At 38.0% G+C, this 21,172-nt stretch overlaps 1 protein-coding gene across 1 annotated transcript in view; it reads left to right on the top strand.

Moving 5' to 3' along the window:
• The first annotated feature begins 3,355 nt into the window (after positions 1-3,355).
• CD28 (CD28 molecule) overlaps positions 3,356-21,172 on the top strand; it is a 30,829-nt gene continuing 13,012 nt past the window's right edge. Inside the window, exons 1-2 of the mRNA XM_043993360.1 lie at positions 3,356-3,443; positions 19,595-19,954. Coding sequence (XP_043849295.1) covers positions 3,356-3,443; positions 19,595-19,954 — 448 coding nt within the window. The remainder of the gene's footprint in view (positions 3,444-19,594; positions 19,955-21,172) is intronic.

The following is a 21,172-nucleotide window of genomic DNA, read 5'->3' as shown; positions in this document are numbered from 1 at the left end:
CCCTTAGATGTCATATAATACAATATGCATCTGGGCAGAAATTCTTGCTACAAGATTCCTGAGAAGTGGTGATTTGCTTGAAGATCTCCTGTCCAAGACAGCTTATTCTATGTGTGAACAGCTCCAAATGTCAGGATTTAAAAAAAAATTATTGAACCAAAATCTATTTTTCTGCCTCTTTCACTTATGGCTCCCAGTTCTATGATCTGGGGCCATACAGAACAAGTTTAACTGTTCATCACATGATAACCCTTCAGATATTTGAAGATACTTACTTATGCGACTCTTAAGTATGGCTGGGAGAACTATTCCAGGCAAGATACTGCCATTTCCTTCAACTGAGCCTTCTGTGATTTGTTTTCACATCTCCTAACCATCTTGTGTACCCTTTTCTGGCCCTTGTATGGTTTGACAAGTCTTTCTTAATACACATGGCACTCAGAAATGAAGACAACTTTCCAGATGTGGAAAAATGCAGCAGGACTCCCTTCTACTGGACACCATGTTCTTATTATTCACCTTATGATCACGCTTTTTTTTTTTTTGCATGCCATGTCACATTATTGACTCATATTGAATTTATGGTCTGCTAAAAACTCCTCCCTCTGACTTTTTTTTTAAAAAAACAACAACACATGAACAATATTTAGTCACATCTCTTCCATTCTGTGCTCATGAATTTGATTTTCTGTTAATACAAGTTTAGTAACCGACACTTGTTGAAAAGTTGAAAAGCATATTAGATTTAGATCATCCTTTTGGCCGGCTGAGATTGTTTTGGATCCTGGCTCTGTCATCTAATATCTTAGTTTTGTGTCATCAGTCAACTTGGTAAACATTTCATCAATTCCTTCCCAACTCTGTAAAAGTGCCCACTCTTTAAAAGGCATTGTTTCAGGTACTATTCCTACTTTCAGGGAACTTACATTCTACTTTGTAGATTCAACACATATACAATAAATAGATAATTTTTGTTTTGTTTGGTTTTGGTTTTGGTTTTGTGGGGCAATTGGGGTTAAGTGACTTGCCCAGGGTCACACAGCTAGTAAGTCTAAAGTGTCTGAGGCTGGATTTGAACTCAGGTCCTCCTGAATCCAGGGCCAGTGCTCTATCCACTGAGCCACCTAGCTGCCCCCAATAAGTAGATAATTTGAAAAAGAAAAGAGTGTTAGCAATAAGAGGGACCAAAAAAGGAAACTAGGTGGCTTAGTGGGTAGAATGCTGGACTTGGAGTTAGAAAGACCTGAGTTCAAGACCTACCTCAGACATTTAATAACTGTGTGACCCTGGACAAAAATCTTAACCTCTCAGTGCCTCAGGTTCCTTATCTATAAAATGAAAAAGGTGCATTCAATGACTTCCAAAGTCAGTTTCACCTCTAAATCTATAATCCTATGGAAATCTTAATATAGCTACCCTTTTCACAAAGATATCATGGCAAATGTTGTCAAAGGGCTTTAATAAAATCCATGCTTACAACATTTCCCCTACCTGCCAGCCTAGGAATATTGGAAAAAAGGAAATGAAGTTGGTCTGGCACACTTGTTCTTGATAAACTCTAATTAGCTCTTAGTGACCACTCTCTTCTTTATCTTCTACTAAGGCCTGAACATCTTTTCTAGCACCCAGCACTCCTCTTTTCTCTGAACTCCTAATGGATTTGTTTGCACAGTTTAATACTTTAATTGTTTTACATGAGTGATTTCTCAAAAAACAAATTGAATTTCATTTAAAAAAGTAATCATTGAACCACAGCTATTCAGTGTAACAAGACGGTATAGTGGGTAAAGTGCTAGGCTTGGAGACAGAGCATGAATTCAAATTTGGCCTTATCTGTGTGACCCTGGGTAAATCACTGAATATTTATTTGTCCAATAATGGCACCTACCTCCCAGGGCTGCTGTGAGGATCAAATGAGATAATTGTAAAGCTCATAATAAACACTATATAAATATCTGTTATTATTATAAACAATAATGATATTATTATTTGCTCAGAATATTGCTAAGCCCTGTGGAAGATGTACAAGAAAAACAACATGTAATGACAATAACTGTATATAAATGATCTCATTTGAAATTCACAACCACCTTGTGAAATACTTAGAAGCTTTACTATTCCATTTTGTAGATAAGAAAATTGAGGCTCAGGGAGGCTCAGTGGTTTGCCTGCACATAGACACATAACTAGTAAGTATCAAAGCCTTGGACCAAACCCAGGTCCAAACTCTGAATCTGGCCTTCTATTTGCAATGCCAAGTTGTGTCAAAGTGATGGATGCTTCCTTCAAAGGTCTGACAATCCACTGGGGATGTAGGGCACACGTGCAGTTAGTTAACAGCTGAAATGTTTTCTTGACAAAGATATTGGAGTGCTTTGCCACTTTTTTCTCCAGCTCATTTTACAGATGAGGAACTGATGCAAATGGGTTGGTGACTTTCCCAGGGTCACATAGCTAGTAAGTGTCTGGAGCCAGATTTAAGATCAGGGAGATGAGTCTTCCTGACCCCAGGCTTGACACTGTGGCACCTAGCTACCAGAATACCATTACAAAGTAGTATATGATGGAGTGCCAAAGTCAGTGGTTTAGACTATAAATGCCATAGCAGTTTAGAGAAAGGAAAGATGAACATGAATCAATGTGTTCTGGTCTGGATGGGCTTAAACAAAATGAATCTTGACTTAGGATTTAGGTAGTCAGAAAGTAGGGGTGTCTAGAAATAACATGAGCACAAGGATGGGGGGCAGAGAATGAGACAAATGTACTCTTGACCTAGGGAGAGTCAGACTGGCTGGAGTGGAGAACAAAGTGCATTTTAGAAATGTGAATTTATATTGGTGAGTATTTATTTGGAGATGTGGTTGGTTATAGAGTGTAAAGTCAAATTATGGAGGGCCTTTGAAACCAGTCTGAGCTTTATTCTGTAAGCAATGGAAACCCACTGGAAGTTTTTGAGCATGAATGTGACACATTGGAACTAGTGTTTTAGGAAGAATCATTCTGGCAGTGTTGTACAGAATGGACTCATGGGGAAGGACACTGGATGCAGGGATGCCATTAGTCAACTACTGTAGAAATTCAGGTGTAAAATAGTATAGAGGATATTGTGCTTTAAGGTTCATAAAGTGCTTTCTTTACAACAATCCTGTATAATATTTAGCTCAAGTATTATTATCTTTAATTTACAGATGAAGAAGATTAGGTTGAAAACCATTAAATGACTTTACCATAGTCAGGAATTATGTGAGCTGGGACTCAAAACCTAGCTCTGCTCATCCCTAGTCCTTTGCTCTTCCCACTATTGCTACCTCCAGTTGATTAGGGCTATGATGGTAGATGTGGTAATGAAAAAACGATGGATTTGAGAGCTATTCCACAGGTAGATGTAATAGGACTTAAGGGCCAAGGAGAAGGTGGCATCAAAGAGGACTTCAGGGTTTTCAGTAGGTGAAGTTATTGAGGAGCAGTGATTTGAGGAGCAATTGATGAACTTGGTAGAGAGATACAGAGTTTGGAGGGATGAAAAGACATCCTATTGGAAATGTTGACAGATGGACATCCAGGTCTGAAGGTCTGAACTCCCAACTGTAGATTTGAGCCATCTGTGTAGAAGTGATTACAATAGCCATGGGATCAGATTAAAAATCTGAGAGAATGTGAAGAGGTAAACCAGATCTGAAGCCTGAACTTAGAGAAGCAGCCATAATACAGGCAAGGGCAGAGGAGGAGTCAGTGAGGGAAACAGAAAAGATATGAGGAAAATAATTATAGGGTATTATCACCAAAGCCAAGAGAAGAAAGAGTTTCAAAAAAGGAGAGAGTAGTCAAGAAGGACATAGATGAAGGGGATTAACATCAGAGAAGGGAAAGAGTTTTTCCTTTGAGACTCATGGAAGGAGAAAGGGAGAGTCCTTGAGACAGATAAATAGAGACAAAGGTAGCTGAGGGAGCTTATTAGGGTTGACCTGAGGGCAAAGGACTTGCATGAGAAAAAAAAAAAGTCCTCTGCTTTATGGTTGAGGAAACAGGTCACAGCAGGTCAATTTGCAGAACTTAATTACAGTAAATCAAAAGCTGTGAGCATTAGGTTCATAAAATATGCTTCATCAAAACATCCAATAGGGCTCTGGAGTCCCTCTGCTGAATGAATTGTCATTATAATTTTTATATGTGTATGTGGGGGTGGGGTTTAGGCCTTGGGAGCCCACTCTTTGAACTATAAATAGCCTATATCAGAAACAGAATTTACTCTTTAGGAAGGGTTACTTGGAGTTTGGTATATGAACCCTTTGGGGGCTATTTCACAGGATTATTTGATCACGGTTCTGGAGCTGGAGGGAAGTTCATTTAGTTCCACCACCTCATTTTACAGATGAGGAAACTGAGGTGCCTGGGGAGGTTAAATGACTTATCCGTGGTAGGAAGTATATTTCAACACAGCAATGTAATTTCTGTCATATTTTTCCTGCTTTATTTGCCAGCCTGGTCTTTGGGAGACCTAAGGGAAATTGCAAACCTGATAATTAAGTGAGTTGATTCACATTTAACTTGGCTTTGATTTGTTTTATGTTTTGAATGAAGTTTAACTGGTCAGAATGCCAGCAGCATTGTATTACACTACTGTGTTTGAGCAGTAAAGATTTAAAGTCACAAGAACACTGGTATTTCACATTCTGACCATTTAAACACCAACTTTTCATTGCCCAGTCTCAAATTTCCCTCCAACCTTTTTTCTTGAGTTCCCAATTGCCAACTGAATACCGCTATCTGAATGTCTGACCAGCACCTCAAACTCAATATAGGTGCCTGTAAGCTCTAAAATTCATGCTGAACTTTATTGTTTCCTTCCCTCTAAACCTGCCCTTCCTTCTAACTTCTTTCTTTCCTGTTGACATTACTGCCATCCCACCAATCATCTGGGCTTGGAATCTATGGCACCTCCCCTCCCTCTTCACTCAGATCCACTCAAGTCACAAAGCCCTGTTGATTGTATGTCCTCTATGTTGTGCAATGAGTACTTCCTTTCCATTTCTACTACATCCCAGGTCAAGCCATTATTACCTAATGACTGGCTTATTGTAATAGCTTCCTAACTGGTCTCCCTGTCTACAGGGAGTTTTGGGAGGATTAATTTGCTCATAGAGTATGGAATGGATTGGGGCATGGTACAAGATAACTGCGTACATAGATTGTTAAGAGGAAGGTTTATACCTGGGATGGACTCTGCAATATTTTTGTACCATGTGTGAGAAAACTTATGAGAAGAGAACACTTGTTTTCTTTTGGTTTGCATAAAATAAGTTTAATTTTAGTGCAGAAATATTTTAATTTATAAAGCCAAAAAGAGAATTAACATAGTCAGAACCTAGTTTGTACTGATCAATTTCTAAAGTCAAATCAATTTTCTTTCTAGACATTTATTGGATTCTTCTTGATGATCCTTAATTAAATATTACATAATTAAAGACATATTTATGTATGTAGTGAACCTGTGCTTGGGGACTCATACTCCTTGTTGGGGTATTTAATCCATGGAGGAAAGCATGCAAGACCCCAGGCATAGTCTTCCATTTCATCAGCCTTTGCTATGCTATTTTATCTCTTTGTGGTACTATCAGAGGAAAGGGGAAGAGTATAATAGACATTTTAAAAGAGAAAAACCCTCCTTTTTAACTAATAAGTATGATTCATTTCTTTAGATTTCCCCACTCCCTCCCCCAATCTTTCATGGGACAGTCAGGTAAAGTTTAGCTTGGGAAGCAACTTTATATGGACACCTAATAGTTATGTTGATAATTCAATTAAATTTAGCTAAAAAGCATTTATTTAGCATTTAATATCAGAAAAACATTGTATTAGGTGTATAGTCCCTGTTGCCAAGGAGTTTATCTTCTCTGGGAACACAGAAGTATACAGACGAGTAAATGCAAAGAAATTTTGAAGGGCAGTAAATTCCATGGTGGGCAGGACTTAGAACCTTGCTAGACTGAATGAGAGGGTTTGAATTCCACTTCTGACACTGGGGCGAGGTGGGGGCAGGAGGAAGAGGAGGAGGCAAGAGAAAGCAAGTCTCCAAAACTGGTTTTTAAAAGACTTGGGAACCGAAGAAAAATAACTGGAGTGGGGGGGGGAGGGGCAGAGGAAGAGTGGGAATCAGGAACCTGAACCTTGAAAGGAGTTAGAAATTCCAAGAGATGGGAACGAGGAGGGAGTATTCCAAGCATGAGAGACAGAACACACAAAAGCTCAAAGGTAGGGGATATAATGTCATGTACAGGGAATGACAAGTAGACCTGTTTAAGATGTAGAATGCATGTTGGGAAAGTTACGTTAAGTAAATCTGGAAAGATGGCCTAAAACTAAATTGTGAGAGACTTGAAATGCTAAACTGAGAACTTTTAATTTTAACCTAGAGGCAACAGAGAGCTACAAAGCTTCTAAAGTAGGAGAGAGACATCATCAGTTTCATGCTTCAGGAATATCAATTTGGTAGCTTTTTGGAGGAGGGCTTGGTAAAGGGCAGAGGCTGGAAAGAGGAGTCAGTTGCCATAGTCCACAATCATATTGCTTATCTTGATCAAGTTAAATTTGAATGATAGGGCAAATTACTTGTACATGTAAAATAATTTTTAAGTCATTCATGTAGATACCTTGTTCTGGAAGGGAAATATCTTTTAGGTTAAAAAAAAATCTCTAAATTAGGGAACTCAGATTTTTTCTAATAAGACCACCATATGACCTCACCTCATTGCATATACAAAACCACATTGTGGGCAACTTGCATTTAGAAATAACTTTCTTATTCAGGCATGACTTAAAATAATTTACTCTAGATTGTAAAATAATAAAATGGAGGAAGTTGTTCTATCTCTGCTACTAACCAAATTCTTGGACCAGGAACTTTGTCTTGTACCTCAGTTTCCTTATCGGTAAAAGGAGGGGGTGGGTTAGACAAGCAATCTCTAATGTCTCTTCAAGTTCAGATAGTTTGATTCTTTGAGTCTATGCACGGTTGGTCCTTAGTAAAATAGTGAACTAAAATCCAACCCCAAACACTACACTCTCTTTTTCCTTTTGTTTTCTCTGGAGGATCCTTCCATTCTTTCTACCTTCAGGTACTTCTTGTCCTCTTTCCCCTCAAAATCTTTGGAAAGGAACTAGTTGTCAATTACTTAGATCTTAAGTTTGACTTTGAAGTAGTTTGTACCATAGAAAGAGCCCTGTGCTAGGAGTCAGAACACAAGTTCTATTACTGTCTTTACCTACCACTAACTAGTCATGTGGTCTTAGGCATGTCCAGTCATCACTCTGGGCTTCAGTTTCTTTGCCTATGAAGCAAGGATAATAAAACTTTTCCTGCTTACCTCACAGAGTAGTCATAAGGATGAAAGGAAATCATGGATATAAAAGTGGTTTGTAAACTTTTTGCTTAAACTCTATTTGTTCTAAGTATGGCACAGAGGAAAGTGTGCTGAAGATCAATGCATTGGACCCGAGTTCAAATCTTCACTCTTCCACTTGATAGCTTTGAGAGACTAGGCGAGTTACATAAATTTTCTAAGCCTCAGATTCTTTATTTATAAAATGAAGAGGTTGAATTAGATGACAAATAGGGTCCCTTCCAGCTTTAGATCTGTGACCCTTTGATGAACAGAGGTAAAATATCATGATTTCACCCTACTGTCCAAGAAATATTTGTAGTTTAAGCCTTTGTCCCCTAGAGACAAAGGGATTTGTCCCCCTTTAAAGGAATTTCAAGCATCAACTGGGTTTGAAGGGGAGATAACTTTTTGGTTTAGGCACCCTTTCATTGATCCCCCTTGACTGTGGCATTCAATAGATGTCTTATTCTGCTCATGAGTGTGGCTGGTTTTGCTAGTTGGCACAGAAATGAGACGATTGGTAATGATTTCTTATGTTCTCAAGTGAACAATTCTCCCTCATGGGAGAATACGGAGTCCTCAGTTTTCTTAGAGATGGACTATAGATTTGCTGATTATTTGTGGCAAATACCTAAGCTTTCATTAGCTAGCTGGTAAGAAGCAGATAAGTAGTTTTTTATCTTTCTTACTTTTGCAATCAAACAGAAGCTTGAAGGAAAAGAGATTTGAAGTTGCTTCTTCCTCTCTCCATGCCTTGGTTCAGATACCATTAAAAAAACATAGGGGGCAGCTGGGTGGTGCAGTGGATAAAACACCGGGCCTGGATTCAGGAGGACCTGAATTCAAATCTGGCCTCAGACACTTGACACTTACTGGCTGTGTGACCCTAGGCAAGTCACTTAATTCTTACTGCCCTGCAAAAAAAAAAATACAATATATGGCATCCCAACAATCAGTGAAATAAATCAGAAAGAGAAACCACCAAGCAAGGCAGGCATTTGATATCAACTAGATTTTAAAAATTGGTTGGTTGACTGAATTTTCTACTTTAGTATGATGGAGATATAGGCTTAATTACTTCTGCCTTCATTTCTGGGAAAGGATGAATCAGATAGAGAAGACACTTAAAGAGGAGGAGAGTAGATCTGATACCAGCAGATTCATCCGAAAGGTGATGCTTTCCATTTCCAGGATTAAGGGGGAAGCAGAGAGAAATTGATTTAAATGGGGAAGCTAAATAATTCTATTTTATTAGGAGCATTATGAATTCCTGAAACTTTGTGCAATCTAAGATTCACTTGTAAGCAATATAGAACATATGAAAAACAATCACAAAATCATAGAATTTGAAATCTGGAAGAGATCTCAGTGGTTGTCTAGTCCAACATGAAAGCAGCCTCCAGCATCACATATACAAGTGGTGTGATTTCTGCTTAAAGATGAAGAAAGGAGAACCCACTACCTCCTGGGGGTAGCACAAATCATGAGGAGGAGGAGGAAGAGGAGGAGAATAAGCATTTATTAAGCACCTACTATATAACTGTAAAACAAAAAGGAAATAAGGTTAGAAGGTATGGCCTCTTCTTGATGATGCCATACAGCCTCTCTTTAATCATGACTTCCCTTCCAAGTTGTTCACCAACCTTCTCTTTAATGATCTATTCTGGGATTTTCCAAGAATAGGAGTCAATCTCTGGTATAAAGTTTGCACACTCTACTCTCTTCCCTTTTCCCTTAAAAAAATAGGAACTGGCCCTTTTCTTGTCTTATAATATGTCTCCCATTTTTCATGTTCTTTCAAATATTACTGAGAGTGTGTCAACAATCACATCTGCCAGCTCTTTGACTACTCAAGGATGTATGTGGTTCATATGGGTGAAGTAACTTTCATTAGGAGTGACTAAATGCTCTCTTACCATCTCCTTCCTTGTTTTGGTTACCGATATAACTCTAATTCTCTGACAATAATTTAAAACAGAAGCAAAATAAAAATTGAGCAGTTTTTCTCTGTCATTGTCTCTTCCTCCCTCCCTCCCTCTCTGGGTCTCTGTCTCTCTGTGTCTCTCTCTCCCTCCCTCCCTTCTCCTCCCTCCCTCCCTCTCCATCTCTCCCCCCTCCTCTCCCCTCTCTCTCCTTCTCTTCTCTCTTCTTCCCCTCTCCTCTTTCTCTCTCATCTTCATCCATGACCTCCTTATCCCTTGCATAGCCATCATGCTTATCCAGACCCCCATCACTTCTCACTTAGTCCATTGTAATAGCCTCCTAACTGATCTTCCCTCCCCATTATTCTCACCTCTTAAGCCAAAGTCTGATCATGTTATTTGCCTGCTCAAAAAGCTCCAATAGCTCCCTGTTGTCTCTAAGAAAACAAACATACAAGGTCCTATCTTTGGCATTTGAAATAATAATCTGGTCCTGGCTTACCTTTCCAGACTTCTTGTACATTACTCTCCCTTTGCTCTAACCAAACTGTCCTATTTGTTGTATATACCACATAGCATCTCTCATCTTCATGCTTCAGCACAGACTGTTTCTCATGCTTGGAATGTATTCTCCACTTTCATCTCAGCATTTCTAGTTTCTTTCAAGACTCAGCTCAAGTGCCACTTCCTGCACATAGTATTTCCTTATCTCTCCTACTTGTTAGTGCTCTCTTTCCCCCAAATTCCTTTTTATTTTGTATTTACTTAATACTTAAATACAGAGTTTCTCCTGATAGAATGTAAGTACCTTGAGGACAGGACTTCTCAATTTTGGTTTTTGTATCCCTAGGATTTAGCAATGTGTCTCGTATACTGTGCTTGATAAATACAGAGTGGATGAATGAATGAAAAAGTGAGTTAAATTTGTATCGGCAGAAATGAAAGGGGGCAGTATTGCATATGGAGGAACAGTACAAATAAAAACATGTAGTTGGGAATGAATACTCATATTATGATTGTATTATGATACATAGAAATTTTTGGATAAAGTGGGGAGTACATACAAGTGAATAGGGGAAGAATAAGCTGGAAAAGCTAGACTGTGGAAACTCTTGAGTATCAGGCTCAGGAGTTTGGAATTTATCCCAAAGGAATGAGTAATTTCATCCAACCATCCCACCTAGGCACTACTTCACTACCCCCAAAGAAATACTAACAATACCATTCCCAAATGCTTTTCTTGAGAACCTAAGGTAGCTTCTGGAAAAGTTTAGATTTTTCCATTGTAAAAGGTAGGAAGGAAAAAGTAATTTTTCAACCCCACCCTTTTTATGCAAGTAGTCCAAAAAATGTCTGGTACAACAAAACAAAATTTTCATTTTTTTCTGAAATTTAGGTCAACCCCACGAAGCTATTTGATGTTTATGAAAACCTGTGACAAGCAAGGATTCTTTATCAGATCCTACAGAGCTAGGGGTTGCTTTGCAAGACTCATCTACAATAATTAAACCTATGCTATTCTGACTTCCCAAAGTGACTGTGACTCTCCTTGAGGAGAGTTGGACCCAATTAATTGTAGTACCATTTGAACCAATTCCTGAATCAGCTTACATGGTCAAATTATTTCATATATTTGTAGACCCTTAAAACAATCCTCTCGGCCTCACTTTCAGAACGTTTAGATCTTTTTTTCTTCTTTAAACAAACCTATGGGTTCTTCTGATTCTTAGTTTTTTTTATATGATGATAATGAATCAATTAATTTAACAAATAGACAAATGAATAACAACCACAACCAAGTAGGTGAATTAGGAAACTAAGACATTAGTCATATTGACTCTTCGGTAGTGTGCCAGACAACTCAGTAGTTTTACTGACTTGGCTGTTTCAATACTTTTAAAAATTGATCTTTATTGATGCCTTTTTATTTTTAAATCACCTTAATTTATTGATATATCCTTCATGCTCTCCACCAAGATATTAATCTCATGTAACAAGAAATAAAAAAGTGGGGATGGGGGGTAGGGGAAGCATTTCAGCAATACTAATCAACACTTTCATCAAGTCTTATATACAACATTTTACTCCTTGCACCCAAGTTTTGCAAAGAAAGGAGGAGGCTATACTCACAGATCTTTTTTTGGGTCAGATGGCCATATATAATAATAATAACAACAACAATTAGCACTTATGAAAAGCACAATAAACTTATAAGGTAGATCCTATTATTATCTCCATTTTAATAACAAGGAAACTGAGACTGTGCACTGTAACAAAACTAATAAATATATGAGACAGGTTTTGAACTCATGTCTTCATGACTCTAAATCAACCCTTTTGCCATTATATCACCTAACTGCCTCATTATAATTATACAATGTTCAGTTTCAGTTTGTGGTTCTTTTCACTTACCTTGTTGCAGTTCTTGTGTTTATGTTTACTGTTTCTTCTTACATTACTTTGCATCAGTTCAAAAATGTATTCCTATTTCTCCTTATATTCTTTACATGTATAACTTCATTTTTTCCAATTTTTTTTCAATGCAACAAACATTTATTTTATTTTTTCCAGTTACATGTAAGGGTAGTTTTCAACATTCATTTTCATAAGATTTAGAGTTCCAAATTTTTCTCCCTCCCTCCCTTTCATCCCCCCTCCACAAATTAGCAACCAATCTGATATAGGTTATGTATGTTCAATCTACAAGTGCTCTTTTTATCAGTTCTTTCTTTGGGAGTGGATAGTATGCTTCATCATTAGTCCCCTGCGATTGTCTTGGATCATTGTATTGCTGAGAGTAGTTAAGTCATTCACAATTGCTCACTGAACAATAGTGCTGTCACTATGCACAATGTCCTCCCAGTTCTGCTTACTTCACTATACATCAGTTCATATGAGTCTTTCCAGGTTTTTCTAGGATCATCCTGTTTGTCATTTCCTATAGCACAATACCATTCCACTACAATCATATACCACAGCTTCTTCAGTTATTCCTCAATTGATGGACATTCCCTTGATTCTCAATTCTTAGCCTCCAGAAAGAGTTGCTATAAATATTTTTGTACAATTTTTTCCCTTTTTCTCTTTTTCACAATTACTATTGTTAACTGTTTCCCTCCATCCTATTCTCTTCCCCATGATATTTACTATATTATCTATCTTCTTTCATCCTATCCCTCTTCAAAAGGGATTTGCTTTTGTCTGTCCCCTCCCCTAATCTGCCCTCCCTTCTTTTGCCCCTCTCTCTTTATCCCTTTCCCCTCCTATTTTCCTGCAGGGTTAGATAGATTACTCCACCCAATTGGATGTGTGTGTGTTAATCCCTCCTTGAGCCAACTCTGATGAGATTAAGGTCTTTGAGTCTATTCTGATGAGTGTAAAGTTAATTTACTGCCCTGCTCCTCCCCCATCTCTTCCACCACTCCATAAGCCCTTTCCTGTTTCTTTCATGTGGGATTTCACCCCATGCTACCTCTGCCCTCCCCACCTCCCCCAGTGCATTCCTCTCACCCCTCAATTTTACCCTAAAGATATCATCATGGGGAAGCTAGGTGACACAGTGGACAAAGCATCCAACCTGGACCCAGGGGAACTCCAGCCAAAACCCGGCCTCAGACACAAAACAGTCATCCACTGCATGACCCCAGATATGTCCCCTAACTCCAATTTTTTATGGTCCTCTAGGGTCTTATATTTTAAAGTCAAATTTTCCATTCAGTTTAGGTCTTTTCATCACAAATACCTGAAAGTCCTCTTTTTCATTGAAGTCCCATTTTTTCCTCTGAAACATTATACACTGATTTGCTGGATACATGATTCTTGGTTGTAATCCCAATTCCTTTGCCCTCTGGAATATTATATTCCATGCCCTCTGGTCCTTTAATGTAGAAGCTGCTAGATCTTGTGCTATCCTGACTGGGGCTCCACAGTACTTGAATTCTTTCTTTTTGGCAGCTTGCAATATTTTCTCCTTGATCTGGGAGCTCTGGAATTTGGCTATAATATTCTTAGTTTTCCTTTTGGGATATCTTTCAGGAGGTGATCAGTGGATTCTTTCAATTTCTATTTTACCTTCTGCCTCTAGAATATCAGGGCAATTTTCCCTGACAATTTCTTAGAAGATGATGTCTAAGCTCTTTCCTTGATCATGGTTTTCAGGTAGACCAATAATTGTCAAATTATCTGTCCTAGATCTATTTTCCAGGTCAGCAGTTCTTCCAAGAAGATATTTCACATTGCCCTCTATTTTTTTATTCATTTGAATTTCCTTTATTGTGTCTTGTATTCTCATAAAGTCACTAGCTTCCATTTGTTCAATCCTAATTCTTAGGCAATTATTTTTGTCAGAGAGCTTTTCCATTTGGCTTTTCAAGCTGTTGACTTTTTTCTCATGTCTTTCCTGCATCACCTTCATTTCTCTTTCCATTTTTTCCTGTATCTCTTTGACTTTATCTTCAAAGTCCTTTTTGAGCACCTCTATGGCCTGAGACCAATTCATATTTTTTTTGGAAGCTTTAGATATAGGGGCCCTGATGTTGACATCTTCCTCTGAGGGTGCACCTCAATCTTCCTTGTCATTAAAGAAACTTTCTATGGTCCTCACCTTTCTCTGTCTGCTCATCTTGCCTTTCTTTTACTTCACTTTTAGCTCCTTAAAGTGGGGCACTATTTCCAGGTTGCACTGTCCCAAGCTTCAGGGGGTCCCAGGTGGTATGATTTAAGGAGGGGCAGGTTCTTCACTTGCCTGGCCTGTTCCCTGGTCCATTGATGATGCCAGACCAACTTTCTAATCAATCAGCTTTGTGTGCTTTGGTTGTCAGCTCTGATGAACCTGTGCCCCTCCTCCTGCTACTCAAGCCTACCTCCTGGTTCCCAGCAGGGGTGAAAAACCCAAGTTCTGTCTCAGTACCTCAGTACCAGCAGAGGCCCCTGTAATCTCCCCCACCCCTGCCAAGGGCTCATCCCTCTCACCAGACTGTGAGCTTAGTTTCAGACCACACTGGCACTGCAGTTGATTCAGAGGCTCTGAGGGTTTCTTTCTCTGGTGAGGCCTTCCTGGGACTGGATCTGTGTCAGCATGACTGTGGGGTTGGTTTCCACTTCTGTCTCAGCACAGCAACTCCCTCCTTCCAACCTTCCAAGCTATCCTTGATTGGAAAATTATCTCAGCATATTCTTCTGTGGATTTTGCTGCTCCAAGAATTGTCCTATGGCATTATTTGGATGATTTTTGGAGTGATCATGTCATGAGTTTGAGAGCTCAGTTTTTCCCCCCAATTTTTAAAAACATTTTTATTTAAAGTTTTGAGTTCCAAATCCTGTCCCTCCCTCTCTCTTTACCCTCCCCCCTCCCTGAGGAGATAAAGAATAAGATATAGACTATACATATGCCATTATATAAATATTTCCATATTAATCTCTGTACAAAAAGAATAAAAGGAAAAGAATGAAAGAAAAAAAGAAAGTAAAAAAATAACATGCTTCAATCTGTGTTCAATTAATATCAGTTTTTTCTCTGGAGGTGGATAGTTTGCTTTATCATTAGTTCTTTGGGATTGTCTTAGAGCCTTGTATTGCTGAGAATAGCTAAGTCATTTACAATTCTTTGTTGAATACTGTTGTTACTGTGTATAATATTCTCCTGGTTCTGTTAACTTCACTATGCATCAGTTCATGTAAGTCTTGTCATTTCTTATAGCATAATAAAATTCCATTACAATTGTATACCACAGCTTGTTCAGCTATCCCCCAATTCATGGACATTCCTTTGATTTCTAGTTCTTAGCCACCTCAAAAAGAGCTGCTATAAATATTTTTGTACAAATAGGTCCTTTTCCCTTTTTTGGATGTCTTTGGGATATAGACCTAGCAGTGATATTGCTTGATCAAAGGGTATGCAAAGTTCTATAGCCCTTTGGGCGTAGTTCCAAATTGCTCTCCATAATGGTTGGATCTGCTTATAACTCCACCAACAGTGGACTAGCATCCCAGTCTTACCACAACTTCTCCAGCATTTATCATTTTCCTTTTTTGTCACATTAGCCACTCTGATAGGTGTGGGGTGGTACCTCAGAATTGTTTTAATTTGCATTTCTCTGATCAATGGTGATTTAGAGCACTTTTATATGCCTATAAGTAGCTTTAATTTCTGTCTGAAAACTGCCTGTTCATATCCTTTGACCACCTATCAATTGGGGAATGACTTGTATTTTTATAATTTTGTCTCAGTTCTCTATATATTTGAGAAATGAAGCCTTTATCAGAGATATTTATTGCACCCCCCACAAGTTTTCTACTTTCCTTTTAATGTTGGTTGCATTGGTTCTGTTTATTCAAAAACTTTAAAGTTTTATATAATCAAAATTATCTGTTTTACATTTTGTAATGCTCTCTTATCTTCTTTGGTCCTAAATTCTTCCTTTATCCATAAATCTGACAAATAAACTAGTCCATGCTCTCTTAATTTCCTTATGGCATCACCCTTATCTTGTACCAATTTTGACCTTATTTTAGTATACAGTGTGAGAAACTAGTTTCTGCCATACTGTTTTTCAGTTTTCCCAGCAGTTTTCATCAAATAATGAGTTATTGTTCCAAAAACTTGGATCTTTGTGTTTATCATATACTAGATTACAATTGTCATTTACTAAAATGTAATTTGTAACTTATCTATTCCACTGATCCACCACTCTATTTCTTAGTCAGTACCAGATTATTTTGATAATTGCACATATGAATTCTTATAGCACAATAATATTTCATTACATTCATGTACTGTAATTTATTTAACCATCCCTCATATCAGTGAGCTCAGTGGTTAAGTTGCTACAATATAAATAGAGTCTCAAGATCACAAAGATCCAGGATCTTTCCAGAACTTAGCTTTGTAAGGATGATATAAAGAGTTTCCATCATGATAATGGCCATGGGAATCCCTGAAAAGACTGAGGAATCTTCTTATCCAGATCTCTGTTAGGAATAGAGTCAATACTCTTTGAACCAGAGACTCCATTACTTGGATTATACTTCAAGGAAGTAATTGATTAGGAGAAAATCCTCATATACTCCAAAATATTTATAGGAATACTTTTTGTGATAGGTAAGTATTAGAAACAAAGTAGATGCCTACTAATTGGGGAATGGCCAAACAAATTGTGGCACATGAATGTAATGGAATATTATTATGCTATAAGAAATTATGTATTGTGATGAATAGAGAGGAGCATGGTAAGATCTGCATGTGCTTACCACTTCAGGGAAGGGGAGGGGAGGGAAGAAAGGAGGAATAAAAATTGGAACTCAAAACTATAAATAAAAATGTTTATTACTTTAAAAAAAAGAAATAGTGGCATCTGGGTGGTGCAGTGGATAGAGTGCTGGCCTTGGATTCAGGAGGACCTGGGTTCAGGTTCGGCCTCAGACACATGACACTTGCTGACTGTGTGGCCCTGGGTGGGTCACTTCAACCTCATTGCCCCACCCAAAACAAAAACAAAAATAAACAAAAAAAATTTAAAAATGAAAAAAGAAATAAATATATCAGGGCTTCTCCTCAAAGAAAGAAAGAAAGAAAGAAAGAAAGAAAGAAAGAAAGAAAGAAAGAAAGAAAGAAAGAAAGAAAGAAAGAAAGAAACAAAGAAACAAAGAAAGAAAGAAAGAAACAAAGAAACAAAGAAACAAAGAAACAAAGAAACAAAGAAACAAAGAAAGAAAGATCTATATGAACTGATGCAGAGTGAAATAATCAGAGCCAAGAAAACAATATACACAGTGACTACAACAATGTATATGGAAATAACAATCACACACCCCCAAAATAAAAAAGAAATGTAACAAAATCATAAAAATTAAGCAGAACCCAAATGAAGAGATATGAGAAGAAACCCTAAGCCCATCCCTTTGTGGAAGTGGGAGGTCCACAGGTGGTACACATTGCACATATTTTTGGACTTTTTCAATATATTGATCAGTTGTGCTGGGTTTTTTTTTCATTTTAAAAATACTGTTTGTCTTATGGAATGGATCTCTGGGAGACAGAGAGATATTTGGAATAACTATGGTGATAAAAGAAACAGGAAGTATCAATAAAAACTTATTTTAAAAAAGAATAGGGCCAATAGCTCTCTGCATTGCTTAGTTGAAAGACAAGGATATGGATAAGATAACCTCTTAGTGTCTTTTTTCAGATCCCTTGTTTCAGTGGCAAAATGGCATACTAGATAGAGATCTAGGAATTTTTGAAAGCATTTATTAGGTATTTTCTACGTTGTTTCTTTTCAGTTATTCTTCAGCCATATCTGACTCTTTGTCAGCCCATTTGGGGTTTTCTTGGTTGACAAAGATAGTGGAGTGATTTTTCATTTCCTTCTTCAGCTCATTTTATAGATGAGGAAACTGAGGCAAACAAGGTTAAGTGACTTGCCCAGGGCCACACAGCTAGTAAGTGTCTGTGACTAGATTTGAACTCAGAAAGATGAGTCTTCCTGACTTAAGGCCTGACACTCTATCTACTGTGCCACCTACCTGCTGTCCTCCTTGCCCTCTGCCTTGCCTTTTTGTTTTTTTGTAATAGTACTGCTATTTAATCTCAGAAAAACAAAGGTGCAGGTGCTGGGAAGGGTGGTTTTTGTTAGAAATTAGTTAGTCTAGGGCTTAGCCCACAAGGACTTAATGAAAGTTATTGACTAATTCCCTCCACCTCCACTAAGGATGTGACAACATAGCAAGAGGAGAGAATATTTGATAAACAGCCTTAGACCCTCCTACCCAAGTCACATTACCAGGTTTTTCCTCCCTTACCATCTAAATCTTCACACTCCTAATCTTAAACCTAGTGCCTGCCAGTGGGTAAAGGTGTTTTCTTAGGGATGGAAATCTACAGGTAGGTTATATAGCCCATGTTTCACAAAGAAATACTTTACATAAAGGTCACCATGGCTTGCATGCATACCTATAGAATCTTTATGCATCTTAGGAAGAGAGAGACAGGGAAATAACAAAAAGGGAAAATACTCTGGGGATGGTGATTGCATCTCTTTAGGAAGAGGAAACTCTGCCACAGAACAGGACAGTTTTGGTTTTATAGCTCCAGCCCTTAGAATCAGGAAAATCTGGGTTCAAGGCCTACTTCTGGCTGTGTGACTCTGGGCAAGTCACTTGATCTCTCAATTTCTAGGCAACTCTGATACCATAGGTTGAAGGGCAGATAGGTGCCAACCTACCTTAGTAGAGGATGTTTTCTCACTATCATTTTTATATATCAATGAATAAAAGTAAGTAGCAATTATGTAGTACTTTAAGGATTGAAAAGCACTTTAATGATCTGATCTCATTTGATCCTCACAACAACCCTGTGAGGTAGATGCTATTATTATCCCCATTTTATGGATTAGGAAACTAAGGCTGAGAGGGGTTGTGACTTTCCCAGGGTTACACAGCTGGAAAGTATTTCAGTCAGGAATTGAACTCCAGTCTTCCCAACTCCACATCCAGCGCTCTATTTATTGCCAAAATACCTAATTGACATCATAGGTCCAGATGAAAACAAGCAAACAAGTTAGTCCTGGCATGACAAATGTAGTACATCTTTCTGGGAGGTTAGCCTTAACAGTAGTGACAGTGCAAAAAAAATAATAAAGCACGCAATCTATGTTTTGCTTTTTTTTTTACCTCCACCTTTATTTAAAGATGCTTGATGAATAAATGCCAAATATCTCAAAATATATTCTAATTCTCTCATATCTATCTGTTGGGTTTCCAGTTGAAGAATAATTGTATTGGCCTACATTTTAAAAGTAAGGTCAAAACAATCAGCAACTAGTCCCACCCCTGTAGTAGTTTTCAGGTTTGTGTAAACATAACAGGAATCCCAACCAGATTTGAAACCTTAGCATTTAGGATGTACGGATCAAACACCACATAACAGAGGCCAGATCCTGGCATTCCCAAATACTCATGACTTCTCCATCCCTACCAATGACCAAACCTAAAGAGAGGGTTATCTTTACTGAAGATTCATTTATTTTGTGTAGAATAGATTTTAGTTCAGGACCCCCAAGCTTTAAGTTTACCCATCCTATTCTTTTTGTTTTTGTTTGTTTTTGGGTTTTTCTTTTGCAGGCAATGGGGGTTAAGTGACTCGCCCGGGTCACATAGCTAGTAAATGTCAAGTGTCTGAGGCCGGATTTGAACTCAGGTCCTCCTGACTCTAGGGCCGGTGCTTTAACCACTATGCTATCTAGCTGCCCCTTACCCATCCTATTCTAAATAAATACTATCTTTCCTTTCCAGATAAGATTTCGGTCAAACAGCCACCTTGGCTCATGGCCAATAATCATGAAGCGGTAACCCTTGCCTGTAACTACACCTATGATAAAACTCCAACTGAATTTCGAGCTTCACTCCAAAAAGGGACAAACAGTGCCCTTGAAGTCTGTTTTGTGTATGTGAATGGAACCCATAATCCCTTGCTTTCCACAACTGAGGACTTCAGAGGCTGCCTTGTGGATTTTGATAACAAAACAGTGAACTTCCAACTCAGCAATATGAGTGTCAAGCAAACGGATATTTACTTCTGTAAAATTGAATTCATGTATCCTCCTCCATATCTCTCCAATGAAAAGAGCAACGGAACCATCATCTATGTGAAAGGTATATAACATAGCCCTGAAAGTATAATATGGTGTTCTTATGTCAGCCTAGATATCCTCAAAGGAGGAATACGGGCCCCTTTTTTAATAGAGGAACTGGGTGAAAGGAAGAATGAGCTCCATTTGTGTTTAACCTTCCTGTGTCAGTCTCTTCCTTTGTGAAAATACCTTCTGCCTAGATATGGAAAAAGCTCTGATCTATGAGTCAAAAGACCTCTGTCCTAGCTCCAGCTCTGCTAATAGCTAGTTGTGTGACTTCTGCAAGTAATGTATAGTCATTCTGGGCTTCAGTTTCCTTGGTTATTAATAAAGGGATTAGACCAGATTTTGAATGGGATAGAGCCTAACTGGAATGTCTACTCAGAAGGGGTGGTATGGTGTGATGGAAGGAGCACTGCATTAAAATTCCACTGGTGGCTTGGCCAATAACAAGCTATGTGATATTGGAGAAGACACAATCTCTCTTATCTGCATCTCAGTTGCTTCATTTGTAAAATGAAGCCAATAGATTGGATGATTGCTGGGGTTGGTTTCTTGATAGGAATAAAACAAATCACATTAATTTCTGAGACATTTGATTCTGAAAGGATGCAGGCCTTGGAATTAGGAGACAGGTTCAAATACTAGTTCTGACATTCATTAACTATGTGACCATCAGGCAAATTATTGAATTCTACTGAGCCCCGGTTTCCTTGTTTGTAAAACCGGATTAATAATACTTGTACTACTTCCCAAGTTTGTTGTGTCAAATTAGGATTATGAAACTTAATGCTGTGTAAATGTGGGCTATGATTATTTGCCATGAATTTAAAAGATGTAGACCCCTTCTTTTCAGAATTCTAATTAAGAAAAATCATCATATTTTGCCATTTTTCAGTATTGTACTGAAATTAGGCATTATTTCAATTTTAGCTTTCTTTCTCTCCTCTGCCAATGATGAGATGTTGCTGGAAACACATAGTAACCTGGAAAAGAGGGCTTTATTGGCTTTATCCCATAGAGTAAATTTTGGTGATCAAAAACAAACAAATAAAAGGAAAATACAAGGAAATAACACTCAAGTATTTTATTTGCTGAGTCCTGTTGCAGTTTTAAACAGAATTTTCTTATTAATGCCTAGTTATACATAAAGAATGTTACAATTAAACTGAGCCTAAGGTAAAAAAGAATTGTTTGGTTATTACATGTGAAATCATGCCCTAACATCATTAATTGGTTC

The sequence above is a fragment of the Dromiciops gliroides genome, chromosome 3 (assembly GCF_019393635.1).
Source record: "Dromiciops gliroides isolate mDroGli1 chromosome 3, mDroGli1.pri, whole genome shotgun sequence".
In the NCBI taxonomy this organism is placed as follows: domain Eukaryota; kingdom Metazoa; phylum Chordata; class Mammalia; order Microbiotheria; family Microbiotheriidae; genus Dromiciops; species Dromiciops gliroides.
This window is presented reverse-complemented; position numbering and strand designations above follow the sequence as displayed.